The following is a 16,060-nucleotide window of genomic DNA, read 5'->3' as shown; positions in this document are numbered from 1 at the left end:
TAAAGAGGAAATTATATTTTATATGAGATTTTTAATAGAGTGTGTAAAAATATGGTTTTTTAAAAATTAAAAAAAAAAGTTAATCTATGGCTTTTTCTTTAATATTTTTCACTTTTATGGGTTTATTTTCCCATATTTTTATATAAAAGTTGGTTTATGTCATAGTTTTACTCTTAATCAAGTTTTATTAATTTGAAATGGTATGTGTTGTAATTTGATTATTTTTTTAGCTTATTTGTTTTTTTATATAACTAATTTTATATTAAATTTTTCTTTGGTTGTTTTGCAAATTTTTTTTTTTTGTGATATGAATTGTGTTCATTATTTTTTTTATTTATTATAATTATTTTTTCCCAATTTTTATATTGTACGTTTCTTTTTTCAAATCCTATGTGAGGTAACCAGTTACTTGATTGATATTTGACAATTATATAAAAAAATTCTAGAGCTAGGTTAAATAACATGTACCAGGAGGAGTAACCAATTACCCTAAGAGGGGTAACCAGTTATAATAAGAGGGCTGACAGGTTACTCATATTAAATATGAAAAGAAACATCAAATCTGAATGAAAAAGAGGAAGAACACTTCATTAAAAAAAAAGGAAGAAGTAACTATGATTTTAGTAACATAGGTAACTAGTTGCCATAAAGAACTCAGGAATGTACACACACACATCATAACGTGAAGGTAACTAGTTACCCCCGGAAATATACACACAAAAAGCGTGAATGTAACCAGTTAACTCAGAAATATACAGACAAATAATGGGAAGATAACCTATTTCCACAAATTTGAAGATAGAATAAAAAAATCAAATCCACCCATTTTCCCTTCTCTCCCATCTTCTTCATATAATTTTTTTTTTCTAGATTTGAATGTTCCCTTCAGGGTAACTGGCTACCCATTCACGTTTTTATATTTGTATTAATTTTCTTTCCAAATTTTGGTGTTCCTATAAGGATTACAGTAAAAAAAATTACTAAAAAAATTGATTTGATTTTTTTTACCTATAGTGGAAAAAACTATAAAAAAAAAACAATTACAATAATAAAGATAATGAATAAAAAAATAGTAAAATAATTATGTAATGCTAAAATATGTGTGAAAAAAAGAAAAAAAAATGGAAATGGAAAAGAATAAGTACAAAAAAAGAAGGAAAAAAACTTAGAAAAGAAAACTAAACAAAATATGAAAAAAAAATGATGAAGGAATAAAAATGAAAAGAAGGAAGAAAAATAATAAAAAAATTTGGTAGAAAAAAATGAATAAAAAATTTGGTAGAAAAAAATGAAAAAATGGAAGAAGAAAAAAAAACTCATATATGTGAAAAAAGAAAAAAAATGGGAGGAGAAAATAATAAATACAAAAATTAAGAAAAAATAGAAGGAAACAAATAAAAAAAAGGAAAAAAAATAAAGAAAACTAAAAAATTATGAAAAAAAAACAAAACAATACAAATGAAATAAAAAAAATAGATAAATTAAAGAAGAAGAAGAAGAAGAAGAAGAATGAAAAAATGGAAAGCAAAAAAAAAAAAGATAAAGGAAAAGGAAAAAATTGGTAGAAAAAAAAAAGAAAAAAAGAATAAAAAAATAATTAAAAAATGAAGGAAAAAATAAAAAATTGAAAAAAATAAAATAAAATCACATTCAAAATCAAAATCAAAGAAAATATAACGACAATAAAAAATATGACATTTTCATATTATAGTACCTACTAATTGTGTTTCTTTTACTTTAATTTTGTCTTTAATAAATTTTTCCTTACAAATTAAGAAAAGTATAATTCTAATAATTTTGTACATTGATAATATAAAAATCATATTTTTTTAAATTCCCTATAATAAAATGGATTAAATCCAAAATCTTTATAGCAATCAAAAAAAGTTTATTACTAAGCATAACTGCTATTTCATGCCCCTAAAAAAAGCCCACTATTTCATGCTACAAAAAAACAATATATAGTTCCCTAATCTGAGCTCCCAATACCCAACTATAGCAAAGAAAATGAATAATACTACAGTGGAGTTCATAATGATCAGCCCTAAAAAAAAGAAAAAAAATATATGCTTAACACACTCGTAGAATGTCTCTTTAAATTTTATATACAGAGTATGCATCATGCATGTGCATAATAAGCAAAAAAGATTGGAACAAATTCAAGTAACTATGTCATTGGAAACCTTGAAGTTGAAGATGTCTATCATGATTTCCTTTATTTAAAAAAAAAAAAGAAAAAGAAAAAGAAAAAAGAGGTTCTTTTGATATGATTAAATTTTAATCAATAAAATTAAAGTGTGTATTACATTGTACTTTTCTCGTTTGAAAGAAAAAAGAAAAATCATATGTTTATTATTTTGGGTAAAGAAAGACATATTATGTTTCCCATGTTCCAACAAAGATACATTATCATCAACAGAACACAACCAATATAATCCAAAGAAGTTAAGAACAATTTGACAAGGACATAATTGAGACAACTTAAAATTATCACTGTATCATCATCACCAATTCACAGTATATTTTAATAAAAATAACACAAAAATCGAATTAAAATATTTACAAAAGTTGAGAAAAACAAAATTAAGAAGAAAATCTTTGACATTCTCAAAACTAGATGGATGTTTGCTTCCCTGATCTGTAGACCATTCAATTGACTCAAATTAAATCAAATCTCTACTTCAAAGTCTTCATTTTTTTTCTTCTTCTTAATTGGTTGGCACAGCACAGCCTATTTCAAACGAACAAAGGTCAGATCATAGAAATGAGATACTCTGTTTTGTAGATATGGTTTCCATTTTCAGAAACAGTTTCCATTTATGTCTACTCTTAATACTGAATATGAACAAATTTGTTACTTTATCTTGTTAAGTAAATAAAATATGGCAATAGCAATAATAACTGTTGTTTTTTTTTCCTGAGAAACAAACAGAAAAACTAAGTAAGAAAAGTTGGGAGAGTACATAGTTTTTTTTACCTATTGGGTTAAATGAAAAGTAGAAATTTCCAATTCTGTTGTGCTCGAATCAATGGTGGGTAGAATTTGGAGAAGACGACGACGAGGGCCTCTCCGAAACAACACCACCGCCGCCCTGTTCATCGTCGTTTTCGCCATCCTCACTGTGAATTCTAGCTGGAATGCAATACGCGGATAAACCATCCGAGACGAAACGAGTTCTGAATATGGAGGAAGAAGATTGGTGATTGGGTTGGGGTTTTTGGGAGGCCATAGCTAGATGATCATCCCAAGCCCGAACCAATGGTGAAAAACTGGACTGAAGGGTTCCCCTCTGATTATTAAACGACGCCGTTGAGCCCAGACCAAACAAAGTTGCGGCTTGCTGCGTCGGTGCCAATGATTGCGACCCAAAATCATATCCGCCTCCTCTGTTATCGGCCGCTTCGTTGCCCCACGCCACCATTCTCTGGTAACCCGGCTCGAACCCGGCCGCAAAGAGAGCATGCTGGTGATGGTGGTCGTTTTGCGGTGTGTGGTCAACACCGCCTTGGGAAGACTGGTCGTGAACAATGGTGTGGTCATGGAAGGAGTGGAGAGAAAGGCCGAGATCTTGGGTAGGGTTGGCGGTTCTCTGGATAATGTCTTGTGGGTATGTCTGAAAATTATTCATGGACGAAGCCGCTGAGCTCGTGGGGAAGAAGGATTTCATGGTGTCGGCTATGGAGTCGGAATCCAATGGCTGATGAGGAATGAACCCGGATCCGTTATGATGATCTGGGTTCGATTGCTCATGACCCAACTGCCTTTGTAGCTGAAAATTATACCCAGAAGACTCCGACTGCTCTACCGTGCGACCCATTTCGGTGGAGTCCACCACCGCTGTCGTCGCATGTGGGTCAGTCTCCTTTGGGGCGGGATTAGCAGTGGGGTGCCAGGGTGGCAGCTCAGCAAGCTTGTTGATGGAGTTCTTGGCCTTCTTAATGAGCCAGTCGACGGCTTTGCTGGGGCGGTCGTAGCCCAATCGGTCCTGGACGTCGTAGAATTGGATCGCAGTGTGGGCGGACAATCGGACGCGGCGGTCTCGTGGGCCTTTGGCCGTGTAAACTTTGCTGTGACGGTCTTTACGACCGGTTGAGCGGACAATGTGGCCTCCTTGGACTTGAACAATCTCACCCCCAACACCCTTCATTTCCATTGATGTTGAAGACAATGATCTATCTCTGGGATTTGCATTATTTTCTATGTTGATCCACGGCCGTGATTGGTGGTGGGAATTCAGGGTATGATCTAAATCTACATAAGGTGGGTGATTTGGGACAAGTTGGAGAGGTGGTAGTTGTTATTAATACTACTAGTGCCTATATTTTGTTCTTGTGGCTTTTGTAATAATGGGTCTAAAATTTGTGAGATAGGTCTTATTTGATTGTGCTGCTGCGGATTCCTCTGGAAATCCAGATTCCTAACCCTTTTATAATATTTATTTGGTTTTTCCAAAGTTGTCTCTTTTTTTTGTTTGCTTTTTTTTGGGGGAGAGGGGGACTTCTTTTTTCTTTTAGTAAGTAGTGTACTCTCACTCCTTGGCTTTGCCTGCCCTCTTTTTTAACTCTGGCTTCTTTTGGGTTTATCTTTGCTTGTTGCTCTTCATCTGCAACTGGCACCACTCTGAAACCTGTTACTACTATCTGCTACAACAGCTGCTAATTCCCAGAGAAAACCTGCCATTTCGATCCTCAGATTTATAACGTCAATAACAACCAAATACACAACAAAAACAGGAACAACAAATCTGATTCTTACTACTTTTCAGGTTTATAAATACAAATTGGTGATTATTATAGCTTGTTTTTGAGATGTAGTAAAGGGACTAAATTTTAGGGTTTTTCATTGTAGAAACACAAAATTGTTTGAGAATTTAATAGCAGAGAAATAGGAACATGACTTGTATGTGTATTGAACAAAAGATATTGGATATAGAAAATCACTCAAACAGAATTTTGAAGAGGGAAAACAATATCTTGTGAGTAATTTGACCAAATTTTGTGAATTATTTTTGGGAGAAAAGAACTATTCAATTGGTATTTCTTATCTTTTTTGTTTATTTGAAAAGGAAGTAGCAGAAGATGAGAGTGAAGATACAAGAGAAGCTCTTACCTTGTCCTGCGAGAGCTTTTGATGCTTCTGCAAAGGGTGGCAGAGGTTGGTCAGAGAGTGGATTATAAATCTTTGGTCATCTCAGCCCCACAAACCACAATATATAACCCAAAAAAAAAAAAAAACCAAGTCACACTCACAGGTCAGAAACCTAAACCTCATACCAAGTCATTTTTCTTTCTAACCAAACTATACTACCACTAGCGAGCTACTCTAAACTATTAAATTATTATCACTTACTTCGTGCCGTAAAATCACCAAAAGTAAGTTATTATTGCATACATTTAATTATATACGTGTATACATATTTCCCTCTCATTTAATTTATTATGGCATTTACTATATTACATGGTTGTGACCTAACAGGTCTGACTTAGAAAGTAGCAAAAATAAAAGGAAAGTTAATGAGAGGTGCCCTTTGATGTATTCCAATTAATTATTTTAAATGATCAGCCTCCCGTTAAGACTTGAAAATGCCCCTCTTGTCCCAATCAACAACAACAAGAGAGTGTTTGTTACGGGTGTACTGTATGCACCCATTGAGTTCTTACGGGTGTGATGGGGAGAGATTTAAGAAGAAGACAAGAGGAGTAGTGAGATATACATACCTAAAGGACTCATTACTGTTCGAACATGGCCAAAGGTATCACAATCACAATTCAAATATCTCAATTAATTCATAAATATCACAACCACAATTCTATTAACACTAACAATCCACATATCGTACTTAAACCACAAAATCAAAACACTAATAATTCAAGCTAAAAAATTATACCACGGCGTTCTTGAAATCAACACGAGCTCAACGGTGATTTTCAAACTTCAAAACGAATTCCAATACTCCAAAAACTAAGCTACGCCAGCGGCTTGCTTAAGATGGCGGTTTTGAAGCCCGCGATGAAGGGAACCTCGTGATGGTGACGCAAAACTTCGGCAGGTCGATTGCGTGAGGCACTAAGGCTCGGGATTCAAGGTTTCGGTTCCCGGCGAACACGGTGGTGCGGTACGCGTCGTTGGAGATAGGCAGTGAGTAAGAAAAGGAGAGAGAGGGAAAGAGGGGCAATCGGTATATGAGGAAAGAGATGATGAGAATGAAGGGATAGTGTTAGTCAGTGGTTGAGGAGCATGCATGAATAAGTAAATTTGAAATATTACAAAGACTTATTAATTAATAAGTATGAGCAATTACTTGTGATTAGAGTTAGAGAGCCATTTAGTTTGGTTTGATAGAGAGGTGAGTCTCAATTGCCACCTCTCCCTAGCTAGCTACACCTACACCCACTCTTTTTTGAGTTTTGAAGGCTTTGATAATGATATCTAACAGCTTTTTTTCTGGTTTCTTCCAGTGCTACTTTATTCTTATTTTTATTTTCTTAAGACATGCCTGGTTTCACTTTCTAGCCACCCTTTTCTATCGTTGGTTACCCACAAATAATACTTTCCCTAAATCCTGACAACATACAAAAAAAAAAGTAACTATTAATTACTGATTTGCATTAGTGACTCCTAGTTAAGTCGTATATTCCTGTTAATAGGGTTTAAGTCGAGTTAATCTTTTCTAATTCTATTTTATTTTGCTTTTGGGACTATATATATAATTGATAAGGTCTCTTTCTCCTCTTTTAATAAATTTTTGGAATATTGCTGGTGAAATATTTACTGTTGTGAAAATTACACCTAAATACTTTTTTTTTTGTCATTCTTGTCAATAATTCGATAAAACAGTAGGCACGTGACTATTAATTCAAGCACAAGTACCTACGTGGCATAATATAATTGGTCCTTTTCAATTCTTTTTACTGGTTATTTGAAAAATTAATTTAAAAGTTAAACAAAAAATTTTAAATTATTTGATTCATTAATAATTTCAAAACTTAACTTTAAACTAAATTAAAATGAAAACTAAAAATGTCAATCTTTCTACCTTCTTATAAAATTAATGTTTAGATTATAATATATTTTTTTCATATGTAATTTAAATTCAATCAAAACTAAATTCATGTTCACCAAACAAACTCAAATTTATTCATCACTCATATTCTGCAAAAGCAAAAAAAAAAAAAGGGAGAATCTATTTTCAACTCAAATTTTTTTATATGATGATGTACATTGTAGTTATAGCAGACACCTCTTTAGTTTTCATAAAATTTCAAATAATCTACGGTGTCAAAAATAGAGTTCAAACAATCAGTTGTACATGCACTTATTTTTTTATATACACGTGTAATTAACTATTTTGAATTTTGTTTTCGACATTGTAAATTATTCGAAATTTCTCAAAAATTGGTAGGATGTCTGCTACAACTATAATATACATCGTTATATAAAATAAAATTGCATTATAATTTCTCCGTACCAAAAACATAATCGTCCTTACAGTTAGGAGTAAAAATGATACTCCTACCGAAGGATCTTCATATATAAATATATATATATATGTATTCAACCACTTCCTATTTTATTCACATGTTTATCAATCAAGCATGATATATAAATCAACCTATTAATGCACAACAAATAAAATACATGTCTAAATAGGGAAAATTACATTAAATACTAATTTTAGCTAAAAAATTACGTTTTTACGATCAAACATTTTTTTTTTCTATTTTATGGTTTTACGGAAATTTTTACATTTTTACGTTTTTCTCTTTTTCTTTTTTTGTGTTGTTTTCAGGTTTTATTTTGTGTTTTCACGTTGTTTTTAGGTTTTTTTGGGTTTATGTTTAGTTGGTCCAATGAATTGTTTTCAAGTTGCTTTTTAATTATTTTTTGGGAAAAACATATTTTCGTAATTATGAAACTTTGAAAATCGTATTTTTGAAAACTTGAGTGCGTATTTTTGAAAAAAAAAATAGAAACCGTAAAAAAGTAAAAGAAACAAAAAAATGTGTATTTAAGAAAAAATCTCATATAAATACACAGATTTAAGCATATACCCAAATACACATTTTTTTTCCTTTTTAAAAAAAAAAAAACATTCTTTTTCTTTTCAAATTTGAGATCAACTATCACAAAATTCAGTATTTCAGATAAACTAATCGGACTGATGAAATGCAAGAAATGATAACACACCTCTAGAACAAACTTAATATTTCAAATATCCACTTGTTCATGATAAAGTGCAAGATAATGATTTTAGCCCAACCTTTGTTATGTGCAATATTGAATTCAAATTTGAGCATAAACTTTATCTTTTGTCTCCAGTTTGATGAAGGTCCTTAAAAACCAAGATCTTGACCCAACCTCGTCCCCAGTTTTAGGAGACCTTCGTCCCTCCACATTGCGTCCCCAGATCTTGACCTTAGCCTAACATCGACCCCAAATCTCGACCTCAGCCCAATCCCCGCATCGCCAATACCATCCCTAGATCTCTTTCTCAACCTAGCTCGTCATCACGCTCTTAGATCTCAATGTTGCTTGCCTAGGTCGTCGCTCAGCAAGCTCTAGCTCAGGCATCTTCTCTAGTAGCCGCAACCATCACATTTATAGTTGAAGTTTTCCTTTAGTTCATTGTTTAGAGTTTCTTTGGTTTGATTATTGACGAAGTGTATTTTTGTCACAAATAAATAAATAATGGCTACGTATTTAAGTGTAAGTTTTACAACAACTTAAGTATTTTCATCGTCAATATTTTAAAATAATTTGAGTGATAAGTGGAGGGATGGAGGGATAATTGGTAAGACATATATATGGTTCATTTATCATAATTAAAATACTAATTTACTAATAATTGGATTGGATAAACAAATAAAAATATATTATTTATTGATAATAAATTTTGAAAAAATAAATCCAATGTAAAATTGTAATTTTATCAATAAGGATACGTTTGACATGTCGTATAAGGAAGTTGTATTGTATTAAATAAGTAAAACATTATGTTAGGAATGAATTTTATGTTGTATTAATTATTACAATCACAAATTTTAATACAATACCAACTTTATTATTCAATACATAAGAAATGGTAAGTATTAGTTTGTACTGAAATAACTTTTAAATTAGGTTGTATTGTGATAAGGACCAGGTTCAGGGTCGGGGGTTAGGGTCGGTGCCGGGGCCGGAGCCGGGGCTAAGGACCAGTGGTCGGGGTTCGGGGTCAGGGCCAAGATCGGGGTCAAGTTCGGGGTCAGGGTCAGGGACAAGATTCCAGGTCCGGGGTTCGGGGCCACATATAGGGTCGGGGGTCGGGTATGGGGATTGGGGTCGAGGGTCGAGGTCGGGGTTCAGAATCAGGGTTGGGAACAGGTTTAGGGTCGGGGATCAGGGTTGGGGTCTAGGGTTTGGGGCAGAGGTTGGGAACAAGGAACAAGACTGGGGATTGGGAGTCAGGGTTGGGGCTGGGGTCGAGGTGGGGACCAGCTTCGGGGTTAGGGTTGGGCCAGGGCCGAGGCTGGTTTAGGGGTCAAATGTCAGGGATCAGGGCCAGGGCTGGGGATGGGTGTTGGGACTGGGGACAGGGGTCGGGGTTTGGGCCGAGGCTAGGTTCAGGGATGTGTTCAAGGTCGGGAGTCCGAGGTCGGCGTTAGGGTTAGAGTCGGGGTCAAGGGTCGGGGTCGGGGGTCGGGATCGGGGGTCGGGCTGGGACCGAGGCTGGGGTGGGGGCTAAGGTTGGATTCGAGGTCGAGGGTTGAGGTCGAGGCTGGGGTCGGGGTGGGAGTTGGGGTTAAGTTCGGGGTCAAGGGTCGGGGATTAGGGTCAGCGGGAACCGGGGTTGGGGCCAGGGTCAGGGTATGGGCTGGGGCTTGGGGTTTGGAGTCTGGGTCGAGGTAGTATCACTTATGATATCGTTTTGAAATATTTATTTAGTTTTAATTAATACAATACAATAAAATTACGAACCAAACATAATATAATTTAATACAAGTGAATACCAAATATAATGTTATATTAAACTAATACTATATAATACAATAATATACAATCTTATATAATACAATATAGTACAACATACTGAATGTGCCCAAAAAATACATATGACGATGAATGTAATTTTCGCCTTTTCGTTTCATGGGTATAGTAAACGTCTCTAATCGATCATACTTGTTACAATTGTAGTGTAATCTTAGCTAATAAACAGTAAACTAAGTTACACCTGAGATGTTATTCTACAAGTAATAAACAAAAAGTAATACCAAATTAATTTGATTGACAACTGATCGAGCACCCTTCAGTTTTTAAGCCCCATCGTCCTCCAATACAATAGCTTTCTAGCAAAAATATGATAAGAAGCTTGCTTCAACGACGTGAACAAGTAGAACAACAAGAAGCGACTAATCCATATGCAACAAGGAATTGTAGAAATCAAACTGTCTCTATTACTTGTTTTGATTGCAAATAAATAAAATATATATTAGTAAATTGAAATTACATGAACAATAAAAAAAAATACAATAAAAACAATAACTTTATGGGCAATAATAATATCCGCCAAAATAATTATAAAAAAAATATTAAATAGAGTGAAAAAAAAATAAAAGTGAACGTGCATCCTTCCAATGTCATTTGTTTTTTGAAATTTCATATAAAGGGCAATAATAACAAATAATAATTATTTATTGAATTGAGAAAGCAATTATGAAAAACCAAATGAAAGAAACCCATTATATATTATATATATAATTTTTTGTAGCATATTCACATTCCTATTACTCTTCAAATTATAAATTATAATCCTACTTTTAAAATTTAAAATGGAATAAAAATTGGAAACTTAAATATTTATATATATAATATTTCTAATATTTATATAATATATTATTTGTATAGAACAACGTATACATATGTATATAAAATTTAATGATAATAATTTAAATATTTAATATTTTTATTTTTTTTTACTAAATAATTTTTTTTATAGATACATCCATTATATATTTGCCAATTTTCTTTCATATATTGTTAAAAAGTATTTTCTATTTATATTATATTTTGTTGATGTGGAAAATAACAAATATAAGAAAATTGACACTTATTATTATTTTTAAAAATTGTATATATTTGTGTATATATAATTTCAATATTAATTATTCATATCATAAAGATGAAAGACGTGTATACATATAAAACTTAATAAATTAAAGGTATATTTATTCTTATTCTACATTAAGTAAATACATCAATTGAATATTGTATATTCCGATTCTAAATTTCTAATATCTACAAGTCAAATAAATAATTCATTTTGATGATGATTAATCATTAATTCAACTGGAGGCTATAATCCTATTATTATAATAAGTTGATTGTAAACTATTTCAATTACGTATGAAGAAAAGTTGTAAATAGAGAATTTATTCAACTAGCTTACGCATGAATGTATAGAAAAAAAGTGGGGAAGGGTTTGAATTGGTATTGTCGCTACTACAAAAATGAGTTTTCCCGATAGTTTTTAACTGTTGCTATTGAGCAACGACAACAGTCGACTAACTGTCGTATTTTTCTATGCCGGAGTAGGGGTATAGCTACGCCGACAATTAAACACTGTCGCTGTTGCGAGCAACGCGGATAGTTATTAGGTGTCGCCGTTGCTGGCAACGCTGACCGTTAATAGGTGTCGTCATTGCTGATTTCAAAATCAACGCAACAATTGCAGTAAAAGAATGCACATAAAAAATTAAATTACATTAACACTGGTAACATTAACTTTATATTTGATTAGTTCTAACACTTTTAATAAAAGAAATAGATAGTTCCAAAAAAGTTTGTCATAAAATGGATATCTAGCAAAGTTCCAAAAAAAAAAAGAAAAACTAGTTTGTCATAAAATGGATATTTAGCAAAGTATGTACATCAAAAAGCTAAATTAACTCAACCTATAATTTGTTAGATTGATTCTGTATTTGATTAGTTCTAATAATTTCTAATAAAAGAAATACAAAATTCCAAAAATGACTAAATCCCCTCACATAGTACTGAGCATGCATGCCGTCATTCCGTCCTGTGCGGTGATTGTATTTGTTCCGTGCCCGTGCCCGTGCCCGCGCACCTTGTTTCTTTTTTCTTAGCTCAGCCCACTGAGGAGATAATCTCTTAGTAACAAATCATTCACAATTATCTTGTTTGATCTAGTTGCTCCATGCATTTGGTGGATGGGCAAGAAGTCCAGGAGCTTTTTCTTTGTACTTTCAACTTTATTTTTGTTAGCCAACTTTCCAATCTCTCCATCGGTCCCCGGCTTCACTCAAAACTTTTGCTTTAGATGTGGCCTGTACATCGAATGACTCCTACATAAATAAAAAAATAATTAATCAATTAATAAACAACTATATGTTCACTCATATACAAGTTAATAAAACTTAAAAACTTACATTAATTTCCTTCCAAATTAGCTCTTTAGTTTCATTTGGGACCAGCCTCCAGTCATCGATATTCAAAGGAATGTGACAATGTGCCAACACTCCGATACGACTTGCCATCTTCGTTGCCCCCTTTCCAATTGATATCCCCAATCGATTATACTCAACCACTAATTTTCGACCTTCACTTCTAACCTTTATGACGTCAGCGCATATTGTTTTACCCTTATATATCTTCAGAATTTCATCCACCTCATCATTGTCATCACCAAATGGGTCAACATCATCATCAAATAAAGGGGGATCCATATTTGTATACCTACATTTGAAGAAAAATAAAAGTTAGCTCACAAATTATTGCAGTAGAGTCAGCTGGATGTCTAAGTTTACCATCCTGTATTCTATCATTGGCATGCCATGTTAAGTTTTTAGCATGATCAGCATTTCGATAAAGTAGAATCAAATGAGGTATAGGTGATAAGTACCATAATTTTTTTGCAAGAAATCCTACCCTAACCTCATCAGAATTCTTTTTCTTCTGCCATCTTAACTCACCACAAGTCGGACATACATTTGCATCAACCAATCTTTTTCGAAACAGGATGCAATCGTTATGACAAGCATGAATATTTTTGTATTGCATGCCTAACGAACTCAATGTCTTCTTTGCCTCATAAAAAGACAATGACATTTCATTATTTTCGGGTAATAACTCTCCTAGAAATGACAGTATATCCGTAAAGCTTTTATCACTCAACTCATGTTTATCTTTTATATTATACAACCTAAGAAGTTTTGACAATTTAGTGAACTTATTACAATTAGGGTAAATGGGTTTCTCATCATCCTCTAAAATGGTTTGAAATTTCACTAGATCAAAATCTGATCAAATTGTGCATCACCTATCATTTCTACAATGTCATCTCTCTCATCATCATTCACATAATCACAATTATTCTTCTTAGATGGAGATTCTCTACTAATGTAATTTTTTCTCCATGCAGAAACCACATCTTAAAATTTTTATCTATTCCATACTTAAATAAGTTACCGTTTATCTCAGTAATTTTCATTCTTTGAACATTACCACACTTAATACAAGAGCAACAAATGTTATTAGGATCTTGAGCATTTCTTGCGCAAACTCCAAGAAATGCTCAACTCCATCCTTATATTTCACTGATAATCTATCTGCTGACATCCAATCTTTATCGATTGCCATTATTTTATCTAAAAATGTAGAAAAAACAAAGAAAAACAATTTTTTTGAATTATGTACAATTAAATAATCTAAAAAAAATTGACAGAGTTTCCTCTGTTAATACAGCATATCCAATTTAGAATATGAACTAAATTCATAGTAATTAAACAAACAAAAATAATATAATACATAATTATCATGGCTAAATTTAAAACGGATAGCACTTCTCCTATATTTGTAACCTAACCATCTATCAATACCAATTCAAATAATTCAATCAATTCAAACAACAAGCAATTTTTCGTCCTTATATCTCCCCCAACACACAATTATATATATCGCAGAACCTACTTCACTAAGACATGCAAGATCTCAACCTTCTGTTATCACCGCAACACACAATTATAATCTCAGAACCTACTACACTATGGATGAATATTTAAGATATTCAAACTCCTCTAACATGCACTTGTACAATATTAAAAAGAATAAAAGATTATACCTCTTCCAATCAATAGCAAACCTTTCTAATGCTCCTTGCTAATTCCACTACCTAAAAATAAAATTAATGATTGAAATATTATAACATGTAATATATTGTACTCAAAAGTAATACAAGTATTTTTAATTAATTTTGTGAGTATACAAATGAGCATTTTATATGTATTTAATCAAAAATTTCATAAATAAATTTTTGTTGTAGCAACGTCAATATGATGTTATAGCATCAATTTTGAGTAAGCTCTCTGACTTACTTTTGCTGTAGCAAAGTTCGTGTAATGCTACAACAAAGTTTCAGTGGACAAGGACAACTCTCTGATTTGACTTACTTTTGTTGTAGCAAAGTTTGTGTAATGCTACAACAAAGTTTCAATGGACAGGGACAACTCTTTGACTTACTTTTGCTGCAGCAAAATTCATATAATGCTACGACAAGGTTAGTAGTATATGCTTTATGCTTTATGTGTTAGTACTTTTACAAAGAATGATCCATACCTCTCAACATCTTTATAACTATATTATATATCATCAAAGTTTTCTTTTATATTTTTCCATAATCAAAAGTTTCAATGAACTATTTTTTTTTCTCAATAAAACTCTATATCAAAACAAAATCAATAAATCAAAATTTTTAAACTAGAACAAGACAAAGAAAATACAAAGTATCAAGGCAATACACTAAGTGCATTTTATCAAACACTTTGTGTGCAACTCAAAATCTAAATTAAAACACATAGTAATTTACCAAAATACATCCCTAAATGACAAAATCAAAGGTAACGTGCATATAAATGAATGTTATTTTGCATCAAAAAGGCATACTAACCTTGAATTTACAAGAACAAATTCAGGCCCTAAAATTTGAGATTTTAGGGTTTTAAACTTTGAAATATTTAGATCTAACAAAGAAATCAAACAATATGTCAAAACTACAATTAAAAACATATAAAATATAGCTTTCCATACCAAAATTGCAAATAAATTGGTTGATATAACCTTGGGACATATATCCGTACAACCCGCACCAAGCTTAAGGAGGCCTTCTCGAGTCCCACGGCTGAAGGATCGTCGTCGTTCGTGCGGCGTCACCCGGTTGCTGGAGAGTCATCGGCATCGCGGTGGCTGGAGGATCTTCGAGCGTCGCACGACTGGGGCTTCACGGCTGGAGCAAATCACACAAGAGAGTGGGAGAAAGAAGAGGGAAAAAAGATAGAAACTGAATTTTTAAGTCTGAATCTTTTTTAAAGGCAATGCCGATAGCATATAATTGTCACTATTGACCCCAATAGTGACAGCTATAAGTTGTCGGCATTGCTCCAATAGTGTGTCAGCATTGCCTTTAAAAAATTAATATTTCAAACATATATATTAAAAAAATTATAACTAAAAAATTTAAATTTTAAAATTATTTTACAATATTTAACCAATCAATAAAACAACTCGTTTTTAACTAATACTAATTTTATAAATATATTAATTTAACTAAATTATTCTTTATATCATAACTAATATAAATTTTAATATAAAAATTATTATAAAATACAAAAGTTAATAATATGAAAATTTAGAAAAAAAATCTAGTTTTAAAAGTTTTAATAAATACATAATTTTTATAAATATATATTTACACAATTTAGTTTATTTTGAAAATTAAATTATTCATTAATTATATTTTTAGATTTTTTTATTTGAATTTCGACGGCATGTTATAACTGTCGGCATTGGGCTTTTATTAACTGTCGGCGTTGAGGTCAATAGCGACAATTTTTAACTATCGGCATTGGTCTCGAATCAACTGTCGGCATTGGGGTCAACTACAACAGTTTTTAACTATCGTCATTTGTCTCGAATTAACTGTCGGCGTTGGGGTCAATAGCGACAGTCAAAAGCAACGGTGACAGTTATTCATTGTCGGCGTTGGTTTCTATGCCTACAGTTTTTTAC

General features: G+C 32.4%; 1 protein-coding gene across 2 annotated transcripts; it reads right to left on the bottom strand.

Moving 5' to 3' along the window:
* Positions 1-2,462: 2,462 nt before the first annotated feature.
* LOC133817399 (transcription factor TCP4-like) lies at positions 2,463-6,261 on the bottom strand. Of its 2 annotated transcripts, XM_062249909.1 has the most exons (4): positions 5,889-6,261; positions 5,111-5,137; positions 2,978-4,674; positions 2,463-2,731 (listed from the first exon to the last, which is right to left on the bottom strand). In XM_062249909.1, the coding sequence occupies exon 3, from the start codon at positions 4,152-4,154 to the stop codon at positions 3,027-3,029; it is 1,128 nt and encodes a 375-aa protein (XP_062105893.1). In that variant the 5' UTR covers positions 4,155-4,674; positions 5,111-5,137; positions 5,889-6,261; the 3' UTR covers positions 2,463-2,731; positions 2,978-3,026. The 2 variants fall into 2 exon arrangements, with proteins under 2 accessions (XP_062105893.1, XP_062105892.1); XM_062249908.1 differs by lacking the exon at positions 5,889-6,261 and having other exon boundaries at positions 5,111-5,872.
* Between the last annotated feature and the right edge of the window lie 9,799 nt (positions 6,262-16,060).

This window comes from Humulus lupulus, chromosome 2 (genome assembly GCF_963169125.1).
Source record: "Humulus lupulus chromosome 2, drHumLupu1.1, whole genome shotgun sequence".
In the NCBI taxonomy this organism is placed as follows: Eukaryota; Viridiplantae; Streptophyta; class Magnoliopsida; order Rosales; family Cannabaceae; genus Humulus; species Humulus lupulus.
The sequence above is the reverse complement of the archived record's forward strand: the minus strand, read 5'-3'. Positions and strand labels throughout refer to the sequence as shown.

Excerpts from the sequence above, each read along its gene's own strand:
- LOC133817399 (XM_062249909.1), bottom strand. The coding sequence starts at position 4,154 with ATGGAAATGAAGGGTGTTGGGGGTGAGATTGTTCAAGTCCAAGGAGGC.